Source organism: Arvicola amphibius, chromosome 11 (genome assembly GCF_903992535.2).
Source record: "Arvicola amphibius chromosome 11, mArvAmp1.2, whole genome shotgun sequence".
NCBI lineage: Eukaryota > Metazoa > Chordata > Mammalia > Rodentia > Cricetidae > Arvicola > Arvicola amphibius.
The window spans coordinates 3,277,539-3,300,696 of NC_052057.2; the positions used below are offsets into that span (position 1 = coordinate 3,277,539).

The 23,158-nt window shown below is 43.9% G+C and overlaps 1 protein-coding gene across 1 annotated transcript in view; it reads right to left on the minus strand.

Annotated features, from left to right (window-relative positions):
• Positions 1 to 23,158, minus strand: part of Dchs2 (dachsous cadherin-related 2) — a 184,037-nt gene that overhangs the window by 72,755 nt on the left and 88,124 nt on the right. The window contains 2 exon segments of the mRNA XM_038347950.1: positions 5,778 to 6,009; positions 17,361 to 17,552. Of these exon segments, the coding sequence (XP_038203878.1) occupies positions 5,778 to 6,009; positions 17,361 to 17,552 (424 nt within the window).

The window sequence follows — 23,158 nt, forward strand, 5'->3', positions numbered from 1 at the left end:
CTTCAGAATCAAATATTTTGGAAAAGATGAGATATTCTTAACCATGGTATAAACCCTCATTATAAAATAATCTGTAGGTCATTACTTAAGTTGTAACACATGGGCTTATGAGAAGGAACAGAAATAAGAACAAAAGCCAGAATTGTCCCCTAATATGGAACCTAAAATAAGTAGTCCAAAACAGTAGTAACCCAGACTATATAATATCAACATCAATTCCTTATCAATTATTGATAGCCGAAATGTCTCTTATATATTCTTTTTGTGATATGGAAACTTACCAAATATTTGAGGGATTAGTTGTAGCAACAAAAAGAACTAGAATGGACATTTTACTTCACGTTGAGAAACAAAGAGCTTCTTAAGAAAAAACTACCTTTATCGAGATATTCCACTAAGCTATTTGATTGAAAAAGGCAAGTTTAAAGGTCAGTAGCTAATTTGGTGCTTCATACTGGCTTATACAGAAAGTCACATTGAGAGCTAGTTCTTATCTCTATTTACTTGAATAAGAGAACCTGTGTTTATCTTACCTTTTCTCCTTAAACTTAAAAGCAGTCTCAATGATAGAAAGGCAACATGAATAATAAGAAATAAGGAATAATAAAAAATAAGAAAATCAAGTGTCATGTCTATTACTGTATCTGTGAGTAAGTCAAATTCATAGGGCATCTGAATTGTAATTTGCACTTGGACATAAAAATATGTTCATCTAGTAAAGTTGCTAAAAATCTCAAGAAGGCAGTGCATGGAAAAGATGCTTAAAATAGTATGTGAGACAGGATCTTAATCACATTTTCCATATTGTGGTGGTTTGAAAGAAAATGGCCCTCAAAGGGAGTTGCACTCTTAGGAGGTGTGGCTTTGTTGGAGTAGGTGTGGCTTTGTGGGAGGAACTGTGTCACTGTGTGGGTGGGCTCTGAGGTCTCCTATGCTCAAGTTATGCCCAGGGTCACAGTTCAGCTCCTGCCTGCGTATTAAGATGTAGAACGCTGGGGTCGTGGTGTCTCTTCACAGCAACTGGAACCCTAACCAAGGCACGCACATTGCCTATTTCCCCTTTGATCACACCACCAGATCCCTTAGAGTTCAATTCCTTCCTTCACTCAGCGAGGCAATTGATTTGTTTGTGAAGGTCTTTCCATTTTTGTTGAGTCTACGCTTTTGTACTGAAATCACCCATGAGAAAATTCTCTAACATGCTTTTGTTTCATCTGAAAACAACATTTACTCATTAGGTGCTCATGATTAATTTCAGATTCTGTCTCGCATGTACAAGAGAAGTCATTTATTCGGCATGGGCAGGCTCACATCCCTTATAAAATGAGGTATGGTATTAATTTATTAACTACACAGCAGAACATCAAATGTTAAGCACAGGAGAGCGGCAATCATGATGGATTATGAGAATTGTTGCGTGGTAATAAATCTGAGCATAGAGCTAACATTAGGAAAAAATCTGCCCTGGAAACAAAGGAAAGCAGCCTTGCTGCGTTACTATTATTATTATCTATATTATATACTAGATCCTCACAGTTCACACAAACTGCACACAGCAATACCACTGGGGCACCGCCACCTTGGGCTCGCAGTTGGCTGCCCATCTGGTTTTTTTTTTTTTTATTTTTCTGTAGTGCAAAGCTTAAACTTTGTGTATGCTACAACCAAACTCAGGTTGGGGAGCATACACCTAGCCCTCAGAGGAATGTCTGCCTATGCCGTTCAGTGATGTACTCCACTAGACCAGTGTCCGGGATGCTAACATTGTAAATATGTTACGTGGATGGTCTTGATTTCATTTTCTGCCTTAAATAAATGAGAATGTGTGTGTGCATATGCGTGTGTGTATGTGTGCGTGTATGCATGTGTGTGCATGTGTACATGTGTGTGCATGCACATGTATATGTGTGCATGTGTGTGTGCATGTGTGTGTGTGTGTGTAGGTTAGAGGTCTACATCAGATGTTTCCTTCGGTTGCTCTCCACCTTATGTTTTTGAGACAATGTCTCTCACTTAACCAGTGGCCAGCCAGCTCTCCGGAGCCTCTTTGCACAGATAGCTCCAGATAAGGTTATAGACCCTGGACTGGCAATTAGATTGTCAGTCAGTGAAAAACAACAAAGTAAATAAGACAAAATCAAAGATAATCGATGGCTCTTTGATTCTACTGTGGAGAGTACTTAAAAATGAAGGCTGCTGGTTGTCATGGCACACACCAGGAAGGAAAGTAAGCTAAGGAGACAGAGGCAGGAGGATCGTCACAACTGGAGGCTCAGTAAGATTTTCACCTTGGATCAGCGGGATGGGTTGACTACTAGGGTATTTGCAGCCAAAACCAAAAATCTGAGTTGGATCCCTGGAGCCCACAGGGCAAAAGGAAAGAATTATGTTTTGCAACTTTTTCTCTGACCTCGACATATGGCCATATACACACCATACCACAACCCCCATGCGTGCGCGCACGCGCGCACACACACACACACACACACACACACACACACACACTGTAAAAACTGATTTAAGCAGAATGAAAACATCTATGTGTAAGTTATAAATAGAATACAAATACCCGAGAGAAGAGCTATTAATAAACCTGCTTCTTGTGTTTATTCCTCTTAAAACTCAAAGCAGAGTGGTCGGGTTCTTGCCCACATCAAAGCAAGCCAGTGGACTGAGAAGGAGAGCAACGACGGCTCCAGTCAGCAGCTCTCTCCTCATGCCTGAACACAGTCTCCAAAAATGTTCTTTGAATGAGCAACAAGCACAGAAAAGCAGAAACAGAGCAGGAAGAGAAAGCCACAAGAGCAGACAACCAGGACAATGCCACACCCACTTCCAGTTTTCCTCAACCATTTCTCTCCCCAGAAGAGCACAGCAAGTCTGCGCTCTGGGCTCAGTGCGTGGGCCTGGGTTGTGTCACAGGCAGATCGGTGAGTGATCTCTTTTTTTTTTTTTTTCTGCAAAGCATGAACCCCCAACACGAATTACGCAGGCTTTCAAATAGCATGCACAGTACAAAGAAGGGATGGATTAGAACGGATGAAAGCAAGAGAGCGGTGTCCTTCAGAGATGGGTGAGCGTTTCGGGAAGCTCTCAGCGAAGACTCAACATTTTTACACTGTAAAGCAATCTCGCCTCGGCCTGCTTCCGTAGGAACTCAGACCCCAAAGGAAGAATTATGATCAGGGGTACAGAGAGTAGGTTGAAAAATCCCTATTGTAAACAGACTGGTCTCCACCCTGGAAAGGAAATGAATAAAGTCAGAGACAAAGAAGGAGAGAAAAATTCATCTTCACACTGATTGCGAGAGGCTGAGCGTGCTGAAAGGAAATGGGAGGAAGGGACAGGCCATGCTCTGTCACAGAGAGGATTTTAGACCAAGTTTTGTTCCTTATTATCAGTGGAATTCCTGTGCCATTCCTTGGGAGGCTGCAGTAAGAATTCAAATGCTTTCCAATTATTTCTGGTGTCATTTATTCATTTATTACACAAATATTTACTGACAAAGATCATGTCTCAGGACTGCTTATAACTACCAGCTCTGGTAGGAATGGGCTTTATGGCGAAAGAAAGGTTACAAAAACACAAGGACTCTGGAACAGGACAACCATGTTTTCACATGACAACGTCTGTTCTTTAAGAACTTCTGCATAGAACGTACGCGATATGGCTATTACAAAAAAAAAATATGCAGAGTCCATAAAGTCAGAAGTAGCAATCCCACTTCCGGGTACATGGCCAATGAAAATAAAATCAGTTTGCCAAAGACACAGCTGCCCTCTTCTTTCCATCATGGCCTTATTCTTAGTAAGTGGGATATGGGAGGGACCAAGGCTCTACCAGCAACAGGTGAGGAAAGCACCATGCAGGTACACACAGGCTAGTTAGCCTTCCAAATGATATTCCATTACTCCTGTAACATGGACATCCTGGACGACATACTGCTAAGTGGGGAAAAAAAAAAAAGGCCATGTATAAAAAAGACCACCACTGGCCTCACAGTGGAAGTCAGACGAAAAGGTCAGTTTGACAGCCGCTGAGAACAGGATAGAAGCTGCCAGAGGCTAAGGGTGAGGGGAACAGAAGTATCTAATTAAAGGATGTCTTGTTTCACCCAGACAGGATGAAATTTCTGAATACCTATTGTACAAGCTGGTGACTATAATTGATAATCATGTGAGACTCATAATTGTGCTGACTACAAAAGACTAGAAGTATTTGAGGTGGCGGAGTCACTAGCTTGATGTCAACACTTCACAGGGGGTGCAGACATCGAAAGCCTTCCAGTACTCCGGCCGGATACACACAGCGATGCCTCGGTTTCTCCATGTGAACTTCTGGAACACAGTGGTGCAGTGGAGACTGCCCGTTCCCTGGACGACTTTTTCCCACGGTTAGCAATAACACTGCTCCATCCTCTAAAGGTTAAAACAAAACGTTACCAGCCCTCCTGGATCGCTCATGATTTGTGATTAAGTGCAACCGAATTCCAAATGCTGCTTGCCTGAGAAACGTCTTCCACCCAAACGCACAACCAGTGAACCTGCCAACAACAGTAACCCAAGGCTGCTTCCATTACAAATACGGTCTTTGCTTTAAAAAAAAAAAATTAAATAAATCCGCCCGATGTGTTCCTAGATAATGACCCACATAAAGCACTCGCTGTGATCAGCAATGGCATTTGCTGTGTAGAGAGTGCCAGGAAGGGAGGCACAGGGCTGACCGTGGCCTACAGGGACATCTCTCCTGTGAACAGATGCCTAACAGCTCATTCTTCAAGATCTTCCGGGGAGGGGCAGCTAGATGATGAGTGTGCCGTCTTTTAAAAACAACTTGTTAAATGCTAAGATCCTACCTCCTGATTATGGCTGGCTTACATATTTTTGGCAATGTTACTGCCCTATGGGCCTGAGAATGACAGTTGGGGTTCTCGGTTAAGATGAATTTTGAAAAAGCAGAGATAAGCAGACTAATTTCCTACTAAAGAATGTTTCTCTGATCTTTGAAACGTTAAGGGCTCCACGTCAGTGAATTATTTTGAGCAAGGAAAGTTTTGCCTTGTAAACAGCACAAGGTAAACAAGGCAGCCCCAAGCCGGAGGGAGCGCCCCCTGCAGGCAGGGAGGGTGACTGTGTGGCAGAGCTGGGTGAGAGGGCAGACCAAGTGCATTTCCAGTGCAGACCATGGCTGGCTCGTCATATCTGTGGCCGTCACAAATGAGACAATGCACAACGTCTAGCTTGGCATCTGGCTGCCGCGCTAGAATGTCCTCTTGAAGGCTATCCGGCTGCACACACACACACACACACAACACACTGTTAAAGTAAAAATGCCTTCTGCCCATTTCTCAGCGCCGATAAAATAATGGGAATGAAACGAAAACTTTGGCTTGGCTTGTAGCCGTATATGGGGGACTGAATATCTATAATTATTTCCAATGTTATTTGAAATCTTACATCTTATATCCAAATATTCCAAACATTATTTTGGTGACAACAGACATAGGAAGGAGAAAGTAATGTCTGAAATATTTATTTCTAGAAAATTCAGACCACTGGGTTCTTTGGAAGATAAATAGTTACTGCGTTGGGGAAATAAAAAGAATCCCAGCACGGGATGATTGGCATTATGATCAAACTGGGGTCTCTAAAGATCCCAAGATCTCGGTGAGCAGAGGTGAAACTCATCCTGGTCTTGGCTAACAAGCACCAGCCCGGTTCAGATACACAGTGGAGGCCTCTGGGTTTCTCAGGTGAGGCTGTTCCTAGATCGCGTACCTGTGACGGAGTCGATGGAGAAGAGCGGCGGCAAGTCTCCTGGGATGAGTTCATAGGTCACGGTCCCATACATCCCAGAGTCCCTGTCGCTGGCGAGCACGCTGACGATCTCAGTGCCTGGCAGGGTCTGGCCACTGATGCTTGTCACATAGGTCGAGGGATTAAAGACAGGCGGATTGTCGTTCACATCCTCCACCTCCACCCGGACGAAAGCTTGAGCACTGAGACCACCCTGTGAGATGAACGAGCAGTGATTACAACTGGGCACCTGTGGATGCTGGGACCCAAGGTCAGTCAGAACAAGACCCCAAACAGACTTGAACAGCAAAGTGGGGGTGGGGGGTACGTGGCGACGTGACTGTGTGTGATATTGAGATAAAATAACTAAAAATGACCCTAAAGCAGACTTCTGAAGCAACAGAACATACATATTCACATAAATAAATCCTGGTTGTGCTCTTGGGTTATGAATTCCTATCCATTGTTATAGTAAAAAAAATGTCATTAGGAAATGATTTGAGGAATGATAGCATTGAAGGGAGCTGAATTTGTATTATCTGGGGAAAAAAATGCTTCTCGAACAGGTGAAAAAAAATCAAATGCAAAGACTCCAAAACAAGAGTGTAGTGTCTGAGTTGGTCCGTTCAGGGACAGAAAGAAGGCACAGGCCTCGTGTTAGAGGCTGGAGCTGGTTATGGAGGTCACTGGGGTCGGCAGGTGACCAGGGCCCTTCACCATTACAGAGTTCTGAGCGCAGAGTTGGTTCAACTTTACTTTCAACTGCTGGCTGAGGTGCTCAGAACAGACAGGGAGTATTGAGGGCCAAAGCAGGGAGCAGCTGGGAGGCTGTGCAGTCACCAGATTTGGAATGGACAGTGACCCTTGCCGAGGAAAGAGACAGCAAAGCAGCTTGTGCTTCAGCAATGGGGTCTACTGCCAAGTTCTGGAGGGTGAGGAAAAGGCTTGGAAATGGCCTGGAACATTTGGGGCCATGTGAGATCTGGCTAGCTAACAACTCCAAAAGAGGTAGACCCTTCCCAATCTTTGTTGGGTAGACCAGACCCTTATTGGTTTCAGCGTGGTTTTCTTGGATCGCAGAACCCGAAGAGAGCAAGATGCCACTCCGCGGAAGGCTCCATTCCCTACTGGCTGGTTTCCACAGTGCTGAAAGGCGCTAGTCACATGACCAGAGGAGAGAAGCGAGCATCATCGGTCTTAAGCAGCTGTGAGCTCTGTGAAGCGCAGTAACAACTGTCTGAAGACACGCCCACTCGTGCTATGGTGTGGATGGAATGGGAGAGTAGCTAACTACCTTCGGGTCGCATTTGAAGGGGCGATCCACAAGTTGAAGGCCAGACCTGGCACCATTACTGGAGCCAAGAACCCGGGCGAGGTAGCCTATAGGCTCTAGCGGAGAAACTGCTACTACTATTTGCTAAATTAGCACAGCATTAAACTGGTTCCTTGTGACTTATTGCTACCACCAAAGATGAGTGCATCACAGGCCTCCTCAGAGAAGATCACGGTGTAGAAACTCAGAGACTGCAAATGCTCAAGTCTGCTCTCAAAGCAGCTGTATCTACCCCCTCCTCCTAAGGCTCAGAGATGCCTGGAGAAGAGCAGGCAAAGAGGCGATGGTCTGAGTCGGAGGCAGTGGATGACTAGGACAAGATGGAGACTTACCGGCACCACCAGACAGTTCCACGTATAAACTCATGGAGGCTGTGACAGTGCCACAAATCCTCTGTGAGCTCAAGCCAGGTAAGATTCCAGCATGGAGAGCTGAGGGGCGTGAAGTCCCAGCCCTAGCTAGGGAGCTATTGTAATTCATAGCTCCTGGGAGAGGGAGGGTCCGCCTTGTGCAGGTGGACCATGCTTAGAAAAGCTGCACTTAATGGTTTTGGGGCTTGTTTGGTTTTTTAAGAAGGCACAGATTTGTGTGAATAAAGAAGGGAGAGAAAGGAGGCAGATCTGGGAGGAGTTGGGTGGTAAATATGATCAAAATATATCCTACAAAATTCTCAAAGGACCAATAAAAATGGTGGGATAGAAGTTTCTCTTTCTTCCTGCAGTCATGTGGCTTGGGGATCCTGAAATGTTCTGGTTTTCAGAAAGGTTGTACAGTCCATAAAGCACTGGGAAGCGCGTCCCAGACTGTAGTTCCTGCTGGCTCCGCCTAAAGCCAGAGGGGAGGGAATAGATACAATGGAAGGACATCATCTCCTTGGTTCTCCCTGTTCTGAAGGAAAGCATCTGTTCTTGTTTCCCAGCCCCATTTCCACATCTATCTGCCACATCTTGAGACACTCAGTCCTGACAAAAGTCCTTGGTAAGTCACAGCAGTGTGGGGAGAGGACGTTTCTCTCATTTGCTCCCCCCCCCCTCTTTTCCTTCTTTTTGCTGCCTGGCTCTGCTCTGAGGGAAGGCATCAAGAAGAATGGAAAAAGGAAGGACAGCTAAGCAGGCTTGGAAAGAAAAATGGGCTATGCAGACACTCAGAACATATGTGGAGGGGACAGGCCAAGAAAGACAACAGAACTGATATAAGCTAATCATGAATCCAGAAACAGTGCTCACCGCTGTCTCGTGTATGCCATCCTAGAGGGATTGAAAGATTAAAGATATAATGTGATTTCCCGTGTTCTGGGTCTAATGAAGTGCCTGAGTCCTACCAGAGGCATTTAGAACTAAAGGAACAGAAGCTGGCTAGGACCACAATGAAAGCAATACAAATTTACCAACCTAGCTGTGTGCTGATACAGAAAGCCATCTAACCTGAGGGAGTCCAGAGAGAGGTGGGGAGAGGGGACGGCAGGCTGGCTAGGAGTATACAGAAAATACTTGACATCTGGCATGGAGCCTGCTGGGACTCACAATGGCCTGCCTTCTCAGCTTTGCTTGCCCTGATTTCTTTCCTAGTTTATTTCTCCTTTAGTTTAAGCAGCTCCTTAGATTGAAAGAAGGACTGAGAAAGCCAAACAATGAAAAGAGAGAAGACAATACAAAGGAAATACAACACCCTTAGCCAACCCTCCGTCACAAACACCTTCATTTGGTGAGGATCCTGATATGGGAAGTCTGTGAAAACAATCGGACGCTAGCTGGACAAGAGAGGGCTTAAATGTACCGTCGCAGGACAAGGGACCCTCTGCAGGTTGAGGACGAGCTTGCCTGCCATGTCTCTTGTGTATAAACCCAGTGAGCATCTGCTGAATCCACCAGGTGGGGGGATTTCTTTTTATAATAACCAACTCCAAATGCTTTCGGTTTGCTTTACATCAATTGCTCCCTAGGTTGTTACAATCTCACTTTTTAAGGTTGCTGTGGTTTATTTAAGGTTCCTATGGCTTTCCTCCCATGGCAATAAGAAATTAAGGCACAGAGCAGACCAGGGGCCAGTTCAAGGTACCAAAGACTGTAAACAGCAGGTCTAACCTAGAACAAAACTTTGCTTGTCCTCTGAGCCCTTGATGATTTCTTGTAAACTTCTCAAGTTTCAAAATTCTGCTGTGGTACAAAGCCCCTCTTCCGTGGAGACTCACTTAGAAGTAGCCCAGTACCTGTCACCAGCTCCATCAAAGGTAAGAAGAGGAAGACAGGCTGCCAGTTTTAAGGAACGTGGTCCAGGATGCAGATCCTATAGCACTTTTCCTGTCTCACAGTGTAACGACAGAGAGCCCAAAGTGCGGGGCATAAAGCTCTATCCACCCATTTGCAAGACCAGAACTGCAGAGAGGCAGCCCGACCCTAGACTAAGCTAACTCTTCTGGAAAGCGTGTTAGGTGGGCTCCGGCATCTGTGATTCCACAGGCCTGCCACTGACATGAAGGACATAATACAGACAGGGCATTTACAATACTTCATAACTGTCAGCTATAAGGTCCGCCACACAACTTTCCTGAAGAGAAAGTATCTATTCTATGTCTATCCACCCCAGATAGAGGGGCCAACAACAGGTCAAAGGAAGGATTCCATCAACAAAGAATTCCATCTAGCTTGGCGAACCAGTAGATTCACTGGAATTACAGAGAGGAGCAGGGTAGCTGGGGCAGCTGCATCCCTGCAGCAGCACACCCTTCGAGATGGACAGCTCACGAAAGCTGGTATCACTTGAGTCCTCTCCAGCCTGCTCACAGAACTCAAGTCCCCTTCTCCCATGAGTGTTTACCCTGTAGATTGCATATCCCAGGGAGAGGAGACAGGAGCCTTGTGGGTTGTCCTCTCCCTCCATGCAGAAATGTGGGTGGTTCCAACCTCAGGAGAGTCACCTGCAGGTGGCCCAACCGCTCTGATTCAAGAAAGCAATGGTAAGCATGTCTGACCCAGAGGAAACAGCCATACTAGATCTTACAGGGTTTGTATCCTAAATACTTAGGGACAGATAGCTTTGTCTAGGAATTCAAAACATTTTGCATTTTGGAAAAGTAAGGCAATGCATCCCACTGTTAAAATACACACTGCAGGCATTTAAGGCGGCTCCAGGGTAGTGTTGCTTGCCAGCCAAGCCTGGGGAACATGAGTTAGAGCCCCGAAGCCCACATAAAGTGGGAAAGAGAGAACTGGCTCCACAAAGTTGTCCTCTTACCACACGCTTACCGTGGTACGCATGCACACGCCGCGTGTGCATACACATGATAATAAATAAATAATTTTAAATGTGGCATGTAAAGCCTTGCTGTATATTTTTATTTGCTAATCTATTAAAGATATTTATTCTACAAATAAAATATTTATGCAGAAAATATCACAAAATTAAGATTTAGAAAAATGAAATTCAAAGCTCTGATGCTTTTTACCCAAATCCCCAGGTGGGACACTCACTACTAATGGCAATTCTGAGGTGGCAATCAAATTAGGTTTCACAAAGAGATAGATGACAGGTTAGCAAAGGAGAAGTGAGTCTTTAAAATCAGGTAAAGGGCTCTTTGATTTAAAAAGAATGTGAAAATGCCAAGGGGTGGTGCACACCTTTAATCCCAGCACTCAGTAGGCAGAGGCAGGCAGATCTCTGCAAGGTCAAGACCAGCCTGGTCTGCAGAGTGAGTTCCAGGACAGCCAGGGTTGCACAGAGAAAACCTGTCTCAAAAAACAAGTAAATACGTGAAAATGGCAAACTCACCAGGTCAGTTCTTTGCTTTGAGAGCCTCTCTCTGGTGTATTCCAAAGTGAAGCCATTGGTGACTCATGGGCAGAGGTGTTCTTTGGGGGGCAGCTAAACAGGCAGATTCCTACATTCTGTGCTGGGAGGAAGGACTTCATACGCTAAGCTTAACAAAATAGGCCATGGCAAACCAGGTTGTACTTCCGCTTTCCTCAAGGTTATAAACATAGCCAACACCCGTAAAGATGAAGGTCGTGTATCAGTGTTACATGGCTTTTTTTCCATCTTGGGATACAGTCGCACCTCTACGGCTGCAGTCATGCTTCCCTGTGGGCTTGCACACACTCTTTCCGAATAACATCTCTCTCTTTAGAAGGAGGTTGCTGGGAAACCAGCATCACACAAGGACCAACAGCAGAGAGAGCGAATCTAACCACAGGTACAGCACTTGCTGGGGCGCTGTGACAGCCTGTTGTCTATCTCAAGGAAATATCTCACAATGCCAATCAGAAGGGACTCTGAGGCAGAACCACAACACGAGAGTGCCTCCAGGTTCCTGCAGTTCCAAACTGTATTCTCTTAAGCTTCAAAACTGAGGGATGGTTGCTTACACAGCTGTGTGCATCTAATTCGTCCCCTAAATCCATCCATTAGTGTTTCTCAATTCTATCTCAGACTTCCATAAATAAGTCATGGATCGCTTTGATCAGTTTGGCCATTTAATTTTTAAAGTTACAGTAAGAGATGCCTGAGCAACCCCTTCAAGTTTTACTGGGAAGGTACAAGTCCTTTTAAAAAGCTCTAAGCTTAAAAACATCTACTATAGCAGCCCCAGAAGGCTGCCTGAGGCAATCAGCACATACGGAAATTTTTCTTCTATTATTTCTACTTTGGCAATTTTCTGCTTTCTAAATTCTCTTTGCTCTTGCATCCTGGGACTCCTAAAGAGTAGAATATTAATGTCTGCCCTCCACAACTGTTAGCTCTAGTGAGCTGTGCTTTGCATCTTAGTGAGCTAAGGCAGAGTCTTTCAGTCTACAGTTCACGCCCAAAGGTGGTGAAAACTGAGAGCCCATCCTGCTAAAGAAAGATTGGTGAGCTGGGTGTGACAAAAGCCAAGCAAGGCAGCATTCAAAGCATATTTCCAGGTTACCTGGGAGGCCGAATGAAATAGAAATGGAATGAGAGCCAGGAAGTGGCACAGCCATGACTGTTCTGATAAAATCCACTTTTTGAGAAAGGCAGGGAGAAGAGAACGAAGAAAGAGAATTGGATAATGAGAAGTAGAAAGGGCTATTTTGAATCTTTTTGCTATGGCGCAGAGGAAAAAGTAAATGGTTTTCCTAGAAGGCTTATGAAATTAAAGGGAGTTTGATTTTCATGGTAGAGGTTGCTATTGTATCTTGCTTGCTATGGGTGTCATCCAAAAGAATTTGAGAAATTCAACCATACAAGAAGAAAAGATCACTATAAGGGTGATGTCCTAGAGCAGGCTGGAGGCATGGACCCTGAGGGTCAGGGGGATTTGCCTCTGATCTAAACCTTGTGATTTAACCGAGCACAAGCTGAAAACCAGGTAAGGAGGGAGACTGGGTAGCAGGAAGAAGAGGAAGTTCCTCTCAAATGCAAGGCTTTGTTGTTGCTGCTGCTGTTTTTGTTTTGTTTTGGTTTTGGTTTTAGAGCAGAAAATTCAGAGTTCAGAAAGAGCTGAGATTTTACCAGAGACTTTCTCAGGGAGGGAATTTGCTTCGAAGTGACTTTAATGATATGTAATACTTCGGTGATCTTACAAAAAGAGGAATTCCGGTCTGCACGGGGAGCACTGAGCTAAGTGACACAGGAGATAAAATTGCTTATCAGAAGGTAGCATGCTTGGAATGAAGATTTCTGAGGAAGTGATGAGCTTTGCAAATGAGGAAGTTGAAGTGTGAGGAGGCTTGGGTTGGATGGCTCTGCTGAAACCTCAAAAGCTTGGTAGGAAACATTGGTTGCTAGAATTCCGACGCTAAAATTCCTTCCTATGACCTTGTGCTCAAGGCTTAGTCCTGGGGTGCTGCTGTGATCTTGGAAGGGCTGTGATCTTCAGACTCTGGTGCTTGCTGGAGGTCCTTAGGCCAATGGGGGTGTGTTTTTGAATGGAGATTGTAGGATGCTGGCTTATTTCTCTTTGTTTCCTCTAGCATGAGTTGATGTGCCACCATGAGCTTCTGCCATGAGTTTTTCGTCTTTCCAAGAGTCCACAGAATAGGGCTTGCTCTAACAGACTTCAACCTCCAAACCATGAACTAAAATAAATCTCTTTAAAAGCTAAGCATCTTTGATGTTTTGTTGCAGTGAAGGAAAGCTGAGTATCAAAGTGAGGGCATGAAGACCACGAGCTAAGTCGGGTACAAAACTGATTGGGAGTTTGAAACAGGACAGTGACAAACAGGAATATCTGTGCTACATTTGTGAGCACCAAAGTTATATTTTAATTATTGTTCCTAAGAGATCCATAAAACAAAAAAAAATGCTTCTAATTTTTAAGTCCCTTACCCAAGGATAAAAACTTCCTGAAATGTTAGAGTTCGTTGTATATGTAAGATAACACACCACATGTTTTTGCTCCCCTAGACAAGTTAGACCAGACTGGACAGGATGAGCTTGATCACATGCAGGCAGGAGGTACAGAGGCAGGAAGTGCATCAGGATATATCCTTGCCCTTGGTCGAGTCTGGTGGAAAATACACAGCCTCATGGGTTTGTCTTTATAAGTCAAATGTGACTTGTCACCATTTTCTGGGAACCCCATTGACCAGTACATAATCCCGGCCAGTACTTTATTAAAGTTTGCTTCAATTATTTCCTTAAAAAATATGATAATGGTCTTATTCTCTCCCAGTGGCTTTAACACACCCTCAAATTGACTTTCAATAGAGAAAGGAATAGAAATTACTTAGAAGTTGTGGTGATTTCAATGGGCCCCCATTGGCTAATATGTCTGAATACTTGGTCCCCATTTGGTGGAACTGTTTGGGAAGTATTAGCAGGTGTGGCCTTGTTGAAAGAAGTGTGTCACTATAGTTGGGCTTTGAGATTTCAAAGCCCATGCCACTCCCAATTCTCTGGCCCTGGTGTTTATGGATGGAGATGTGGGCTCTCAGCGAATGATGCAGCTCCATGTCTACCTGTTTCCATGTTCTCTACTATCATGATCATGGATTCTAACTTCTGAAACCAGGAATCCAAATTAAACAGTTCTGTAAATTATCTTGGTCGTGGTATTTTTTTCATAGCAATAGAAAAGTAACTGAGACAGAAAGGCAATCATCTTCCCACCTTGGGACTGCAATTCTTACCCTTACTGAGTAGGAGGGACCAGTATCCCCAGGACTACAGGCTGTTTTCCATCAATAGGGAGATGATAAAGGAACAACCAGAGACCAAGGGGAGTTTATGCAGAATTTTCTGGGTGATAGCAAATGAGCTTGAAGAGTGAAATAGTGGCTGGAATATTGATTTGCGTTAAAAGTTGAATTGAACAGGAGGGGTAAGAAGGTGGGTGTTGATGACGGGAAAGCTTAAGCTCTCAGAGATGAGACTGAAGAAGACTGGTGTTAGGTAGGACATGTCACATTTATCTGGGAATGATTGGCCAGAGGGACATTTTAGATTTGGCCCAAACACCTTAGCTAGAACACTGGGTAAATGCACTATCCTCAGATAAGTCAATTAGGAATCAATGAAATAAAAGACTAGAATAAGAACTTTGGCTGGAAAGATAGCCCAGTGGTCTCTGAAGTCACCTGCACTCATACATGCTCATGTACATGGGTGCACACGCGCGCACACACACAAACACAATTTAAAATAACAAATGACTGAACACATTTTAAGTCCCAGCTCCAACGGCCAGCTCTTATCATGAAGACACAGAGTGGAGAGATGCTAAGCCAATTTACTCTCTAGAGTGTCTGTCAAAATCCTTCCGGAAGCCTTGAGTGGGAAGAAGTTGAAAGCTCTTTTGTTTTCCAGACACATATTTCAGCTATAGAATTCCGGGTGTAACAAAAGTAGGGAGAGAATGATAAATGCATACCAAAAATTGAGGGCTTTGTTTGTGAAAATGTATCAGAAAAAAAGCAATACAAAGCTTAGAAGAAAGATGGTATAATTAAATTGTAGCGCTTAATTGTAGACAATAACTTGACTGCCAATCCAATTAATTGGTTCCATTATATAATTTCATAGCATCCTCTGTGTGTGAGATAAATAGCAATCATTGCAACAGCAAAAGTAGGATATTATAGATGTAGTGTCAGTAGAGAAGGGGAAGTGACTGGACTAGAAAATACATATTGACGGTCGTCACGAAGATAAATAGAGCCTGAGAGAGGATGCACAGGCCATCCAGGGTACTGTATCAAGAAAAATCATTCTATCGATGGATAAAAACCTCCTAGGAACCACTTGCAAATAGATTTTTCAGCAATTTTCTACCAAGGACATGCAGGTCATTTATTACAAAGAGAAAGAATCTGAGGAAAAAACACAAATTGTCAGAATGACTCTGGATAAGTCAAGGGCCTGTGCCGAGGCTCAGTCTGTCTTAAATAAACACGTTATGGCCGGAATTCCCACAGCTTGAACCTAAGATACTTTACCTGATTTAATTATCCCATGAATTCAGTCTAGATTGTTTTTAGGGGCTACCTATTTAGTCATTACCAATTTTTGTCTTTGCTGTGCCAAGCTTTTTACTGACATGATTCTGAGCAATTTATGCTCCTAGTTAACACTGCTTTGTTCATTAAAGACATATCACTCCGCCCTGTTTAAACTCTGAGCTTATCACAGGACTTCATAAAGTCGATGCAGTAACACAGGACACTGGATAACCTGACATATGTGTATCTGCTTGCACACATGTGTATCTGTATGTATTATATGTGCGTGGACACATAGGCAAGCGTTCACACACTGCATCTATCATGCTGGGGGCTGGAATGAACCAAGGCTTTCCCTGAGGTCCTGACATGTGGAAAAGAAACACAGTTTCTCTTCTAAAAGGAGGAATATGCTTGGCAATTCCAGGAAAAGCCCGGGGCTGGACTATGGGGTAACTGCTTATATCCTGAGAAGCCAATTTTCTCCCTAAATCCCAAGACTACTATGTGCTAGGTCTCTGATGCTCTTTAGATATTATTTGTCCCTCTTGTGAAATATTGTTCGATGAACTTCCCACTGACGTCTCCCATGTATGATAGCTTCTGCTGAGTTTATCCCATTTTGTCCCTGGAAGTAGTAAATGAGATGTTTTACTTCTTAATAAACTTGCTTCCATGAGCCATCGGCTTGAGCAGACCTCCTGATCCCAAACATCAGTGTCTTCCTTATTTCCTCATCTCCTGCCCCTCCCAGTGAGGATTCCGTCACCGAAGAAGGACAGACTGGTCCAGGTCAACCTACGTGGCTTCTTGTGTCTACACTCCAAAGCATACATAAGGAAATGTTATGGGCAGATTCTGATCTAAGCAGGGTCAAGATCAAGAAAGCTGTCAGAAGTCTAACGGCTTTGAAGAGCTCCTTCCAGCCAGGAGACGCTAAAAGGACTTAAAAGGAATTCTGTGTTCCACACTTTCGCCAAGATTAAATGCATCCTTCGGTGTTCATCCTGAGCTATGGATTTGTCCTTATAGGGGATGAATAACTAAATAACAAAAATACTTGTTTGTGTCATGAGCTAAACATCTCCAAAACTAGAAAAGATACCTGGAATAAAATTGGACTTTGGGATCCAGTTCTGGGACAGGATGCTCATGATGCTCTCTAGGCTGAGGTGATGGTTCAAGCCATGAACATCCAGTGACTTATGGTGGGGTGTACTCATTCCCCAGTGGAGACACTTCTACCCCTACACAGACTCCTGGCTCTTCGTCTGGCCACCAAACCTAGAAAGAAGTCAAATTAACCTTGAAGGTCAGAGTGGCCACCAGATGGGAGCCTGGGAGACATAAGGAACTATTTTCTGGCCATTTCTGTGAGAAAGCAAGGGACATATTTAGTTTTAGCCAGAACACATCCACCTGGAGCAACTTATTTAGACAGGGGACTGTGCTTGAATCCAGACTGAACGACCAAATGTCTATCTCTCTGTTTGGGCACAATCGATACCTATGGAGATAGCAGAAGCAAATATTCAAACAAGCACTGTTTCCAGACAGTTTCTCCTCTGAGAAAGAAGCATAGAATTAGGTAATCCAGAACCTTTAACACAGTGCGGATCTTGGAACCCATCAAAGGCTGGTCAATATACGGCAGCTCTGCTTTCTTTGAAATCATTATTGATGTGAAATATTTGTTGATGAAGAAATAACATTAGAGGGAGGTGGTGGTTTGTGGAACACGGGGAGCTGTCATGCCATGTCATGCCTCGCCATGCGTCCCTGTGCTCGCTGTGGCTCACTTTTGAGAGCGTTTGGTGTTTTATACCAAAAACTTACCCCATCCTTCGCCTTCACCAGCAGATCAAAGGTGCCTGGATTCCTTTCCCTGTCGATGTCCTGTGTCACACAGATGCGCCCATCCTGCGGGTTGATCTGGAACGCTGAGGGTGCTTCGTAGCTCTGGAAGCCGTCGTAAAGAGAATACTCCACTAAGCCGTAGAGCCCCGCATCTGCATCCGTGGCTGTTACCTGTTAAGACAGGGGAAAGGTCAGAGAGGCCACAGACACAGTGGCGATACCTTGTAAGTAATCATGACTCATGAGGCTCTGCCCAGTCGGTCAGTCCCCAAGGCTGCTCAGAAGAAGAGCTTTGGATTAGCTCTCTCCGCTCCAGCTTCCCGCCTGTCCAGTCTCCAGCTTTTCTTCTCTCTCTTTGGAGAACTCTCCTTCTCACTTTCTTGGGCCACTCCAATTAAAAGACTGAGGTCTGCTGTGGGAGCACATTCCGCCCCTTCAGCCAATAGCATTTAAGACACCAGCCCACTTGGGCGTGGCCTCTTGTGCTCCTGCTCTCTTTCTCCCAGCTCTCGCTTCTGGCTGCTAGACTCTGTTCCTGTTCGTGCAGAGGACTGTTATCTAGGACACTAATTTGTAAGTTTTTCCCTAAATAAATATAACCCTTTATTATTCATAATTTTGAACTGGTGTAGGATTATTTTGTGACTTCTGCCTTCAGAGGTCTGAGGTCCCACAGGCTTTTATTTCCTCCCTGAGTGACCTTGTCTAATCCCAAGGATTTATAAGCGTTCATATAGCTATAAAATCCTAGGGTTTCCCTCAACGTGTCAACCCACTCTGAAAGCAACAGCTTGAACACAAACAAAAGAGCTGGATGATACTCCATCCCACACTTCCCAGATGATACTCCACCCCACACTTCTCAGATGATACTCCACCCCACACTTCCCAGATGATACTCCATCCCACACTTCCCAGGTTATACTCCATCCCATACTTCCTAGATGATACTCCTCTATCCTACACTTCCCAGACGAAACTCCATCCCACATTTCCCAGATGATACTCCACCCCACACTTCCCAGAAGATACTCCATCCCACATTATACTCCATCCCACACTTCCCAGATAATGCTCCATCCTACACTTCCCAAACGATGCTTCATCCCACACTTCCCAGATGATACTCCATCCATCCCACTCTTCCCAGATGATACTCCATCCATCCCACACTTCCCAGATGATACTCCATCCCACACTTCCCAGATAATGCTCCATCCTACACTTCCCAAACGATGCTCCATCCCACACTTCCCAGATAATACACCACCCCACACTTCCCAGATGATAATCCATCCCACTCCTCCCAGATGATACTTCTCCATCCCCTAAACAGATTCAATGACCAATTCTCCATCAGCCTACCCCTTACAGCATAGTGGGTTGAGCAGATACCTGGAATGTGACATTAGGGGTGTTTGGGAAGCATACTTTAGTGGTTTTTTTTTTTTTCCACAAGAATCAGTGTCTGGCATCCGAGATGTTGGGAAACATCCTACCTAAAACTCACAAGACAGACTCCATGACAATGGGCTACCTGGCCGTCCACGTCACTGATACCCAAGTGCAGATGAAGCTTCCTTTCCTTCTTCTCTGAGTCTTCTATCTTCACATCAACTGTCTCATACTTTCTGGCAAAATAATTAATCCTCTGAAACCAGCTAACATATTTATCAGTTACTCTTTTCACGAGCTGGTTGAAAGCAGAAAATCCACAAATTTCCCTGCTACAGAGGAGTCATGTCCAGATCCATTTGGTCTGTTCCACACTGACGGCTTTTAATAACTGAGTAACCACTGGTTCCCAAAGACAACAAACACATCCTCTAAAGCCATGTGGTCTCCTCAATAAGTTTGGCTGCATTAGAAGACAAATTCAACAAAATAAATTCTAAAACCCATTCTCAGCCTTTAATAGCTTGTATAACCAAGTATTTGGCTCATATGAAAACACATCCCCTGTTTCCACTTTAGGGGGATTTTAGGCAGAGAAAAATATAAGAGATCGAAAGTCAGGAAAAGTACCCATCTCAGTTTGTGCTGATGGTTCAGAGCCTGAGCTCAAACACATAAAATGAGAGTGTGCATCTCTGTTCTTCACTAATCCCTCAGAAATACTCACCTCCTGGTCTAGCAACATACCCCACCTCCTGGTAAAATGGATCTTGGATGCCTAGAATTAATTTAGAACTCTTATGAGGCTGACAATTCCCAGTACCCACTGGCTGACAAAAACAAACAAACAAAAACAAACAAACAAGTAGGCAATCGGAAAAACAGAAAGTAAAAACACCTCAGGAAGAAACCTGGATGAGTTAAGAAGCTGGGCCACTGGCCTCTCTAGCGACCCCTGCTGGTGTCAGTGAGCTGAGCTGTGGATCCCGAGGAGAGCGCTTAGAAGACCAGGCAGGATGCATCTCGGAATTCCCCCCTGGAGCTGACCCCAGCACACTCAAGCTCCTCCCCGCCCCAGGTGCTGCCTTACCTCACCTCCTCCACATTCGAAGTTGACGGGCTCACTTCAAACTCATTCATAGCTATTCTCATTGGGTTTGATTTTACACAAGTTTAATCAAGACATTAAGGAACTTGCAAATTATTCATACGATGTTGAGTGCCCTTCTGTGATTAGCTTCTTGAGAGCTAGAGAATCCTTATCACCCTCCTTATATTAATGTCATGGAAGGATTCCTTCCCTAGGAATGTGCCCTGCTCTCCTAGGATTGGAGAGAGTGGTCCTCATGAGTTTGGCGGAGAAGGGGCTTGAAAGTGGGAATGCATCCACACGTTCCTGCAGGTCAAAGTGAGTTTTATTATCCCCCTTTCTTCATATTCTTCTTCCATTTCAGCCAATGTGCTTGAGAACACAGTTTGCTTTCAGAGGATGCACCTATGGTCTTTGGAAGCCTGAGAGTTCTCAGTTATCAGCAGCTGCAAGAATGGCCCTATGTGCATGTCGGGATGTAGACAGACCCCTTCCGTGTGGAAAGGTCTCCTTCCTAACATCAGGGGCCAAACTCATGATGGGTTAAAGTCTTAGTCATTTATATTAGCAAAAGGTGAACATTGTCTTTGGCAGTATTAACTCTTTACCTGCTCATTTTAATGTGTGAAGGTTTTAGGAAATCCCCAGAGTCCCTTATTGTGGGGTAGGGGTTTCAGGGGGAAAAGGGGAAAATCTTTAGGTAACAAGTTTAGATAAAATTTAAAAGTAAATAACTCACCCTTTCTCTAACAATGTACAACATCACTTCTATGGACATATAGCAGGGTTTTTTTTTTTTTTAGAAACAAAGATCCTAATAGATAGTACATACGTATCCACAGAACTTCAAACAGAAAAGAAAAAAGAAATCACAAATTCTTAACATTTGAAGCACTCAGCTATCCACTGATGCTACATCTGAAACAAGACAGTATTATGCCAGTGGAATTTGGATCTAACATTGAGGACCCCAGTGTTGTAAGACTGTGGCTCTCTGAACACAGTTTTGGCTGGTTCGCTAACAATTCTGCCTTGCCAAGTCTTTAAAAGCAATGGTATCAATTTCCTCTCTTAGGTTCAGAGTCATCTATCAGTCATAACTAATCATCGTTCTTACAGTCTGGTGTTCTCTATCTCCTCCCCAAAGGATGTGCCTCAGTTTCCTTGCTGGTTCTGGGGGTTCTTTGAGTTCTGGAGTAAATGCTTACTGGGACTGCTTCTCTCTTCAGCCCTTATTGACTATTTAGAATGCTAACGTCCTTATCCTGTAGGATTCGGTAAATGTCATTTTTTTTAGGGCCAAAGAACAGCCACCTTATATGACCTGAGTGGTGAACTTTAGATATGGTGACGTGTCTTGTGGGAGAGGCAGAAGTAGACCTCAGACAGAAGACGCGGTGGTGACGCGATCCAAGTCAGATAGCTCCTTGCAGGGATACAGAGAAGAGTCTTCCTAGGCCCCTTGGAAGAGCAAGGCCCTGTCAGAACTGGAGCTTGTCATCACCAGGACTGTGACATGTGGTGGTACAGATTCTGATTGGTTTATTGATGACCTTGCTGCTTCCTTACTAGAATTTAAGCCCGGCGGCATATGTGACGCTTTCCTCACTGCTTGCTGCTGCTTTAGGGAACATGACAGTGACCATGAGCTGCCTAGCATAGAGTCTGGGAACTGACGTGGGTCTGCCCTAGAGTAGTGCATGTTCTTAACCACTGAGCCATCTCACCAGCAGCCACGTTCTCATTCCTACAACAATTTACTCATCAATATAGAGACCACAGAATAAAGCCCAAAAGTTTTTGCTCAAAGCTATCACAATGTTACAATTAAAATCAGCCAGGCAAAAGACAAAAAAAGTCCCAAGGTATATGGAAGAGATAGGAAACAGGACACATTTTGACATGTTTTTAAACTCTATTTTCAGATATGTTGATACTAGCTATCAGATTGGATCAATTGGATATATATGCTGAGGTCACAGGCAAGAAATTATTATGACAAGTTTTATTACCTTAAATGTGGGATGAAATTAATTCTACCAATTCTATGGCTTATCAATTGTCCTGTGCCCCACTTCCCAAAATGCAACCTGAACACATGGGGCGGGAGGGTGGCATGTCCCGTGCTCTGAAAACAGCGCTGTCTATAAAAAGAACTGGCAGGCAGATCAATGAACCCAAAAGCAAGGTCTCCAACAGATCCTGGTAAGACTGCGTTCTTTGTACAATTACAAAGGAAACCACTAAAGCATTTGGGGTTATCCACATAATTGCTAGAAAAATTGGCAAAGTATATGGAGGGAAAAAAATCAAGTTTGATATTATCCTCATGCTGAAACAAATTCTACACAGATGTTAAATGCAAATAATGAGATCATTTAAAGCATAAATATATATATTTGGCTGGGCCTTAGCACTGGAGAGAAATTTGAAGGTATAGGGGGATTTCAAAACTAAACAAAACAATAGATAAATATCACAAAGGAAAAAAGTCAAAACAATGATTATACATATAGTAAGTATTCTAACTATGCAATGCATATGAAAGTCTAAAGGTAAATTCTGTATGATATCTACAATGTACACAAATGCAGACATGCACACACAAAATCAAAAAAACTAAATGTTAGAAAATCTTTGGACACTGATAAGAATAGATACTACACTTGATCTTAGCCAAAGGATTGGATTCTACTGCATGTACTGGCTTTTTGGGATCCTAGTCTGTTTGGATGCACACCTTTCTAGGCCTGGATAGAGGGGGGAGGGCCTTGGAATTCCCACAGGACAGGGTACCCTGCTCTCTCTTAGGACTGAAGAAGGAGGGGGAGGGAGGTAATGGGAGAGAAATGGGAGGAGGGGAGGAGGTGGAAATTTTGAATGGTATTATTTATAAAGCAAAAAAAAAAAGTAGTTAGGATAACGAATTAAAAAAAAAATAAACTCCAAACTATTCTATTACCAAAAAGGAAGAAAATCTATGGAAATAAATGATTTTATTTGTATTTCAGTATTTTTCTAACTTTTCAAAACTAAAAATAATTCCAGAGAAAAACAACTGTGGAAGAGAAGCTGGGCATGGAAATTTAAACCTAAACACACCCATACTTGGTAGGCATCTGCCCTCTGTTTGTTCAGCCAACACGATGCCTCTTTCCAGCACTTCATTCCTGAAAAGCCGCTGAAGGGTGGATGTGAAGGAGACGCAGGGCCCAGAGCACTGGCATTTCTTTCTGTTTGCTTTTCATGGCTCTGGAAAATGAACCCGGAGCCTTGGACACGCTAGGCAAGT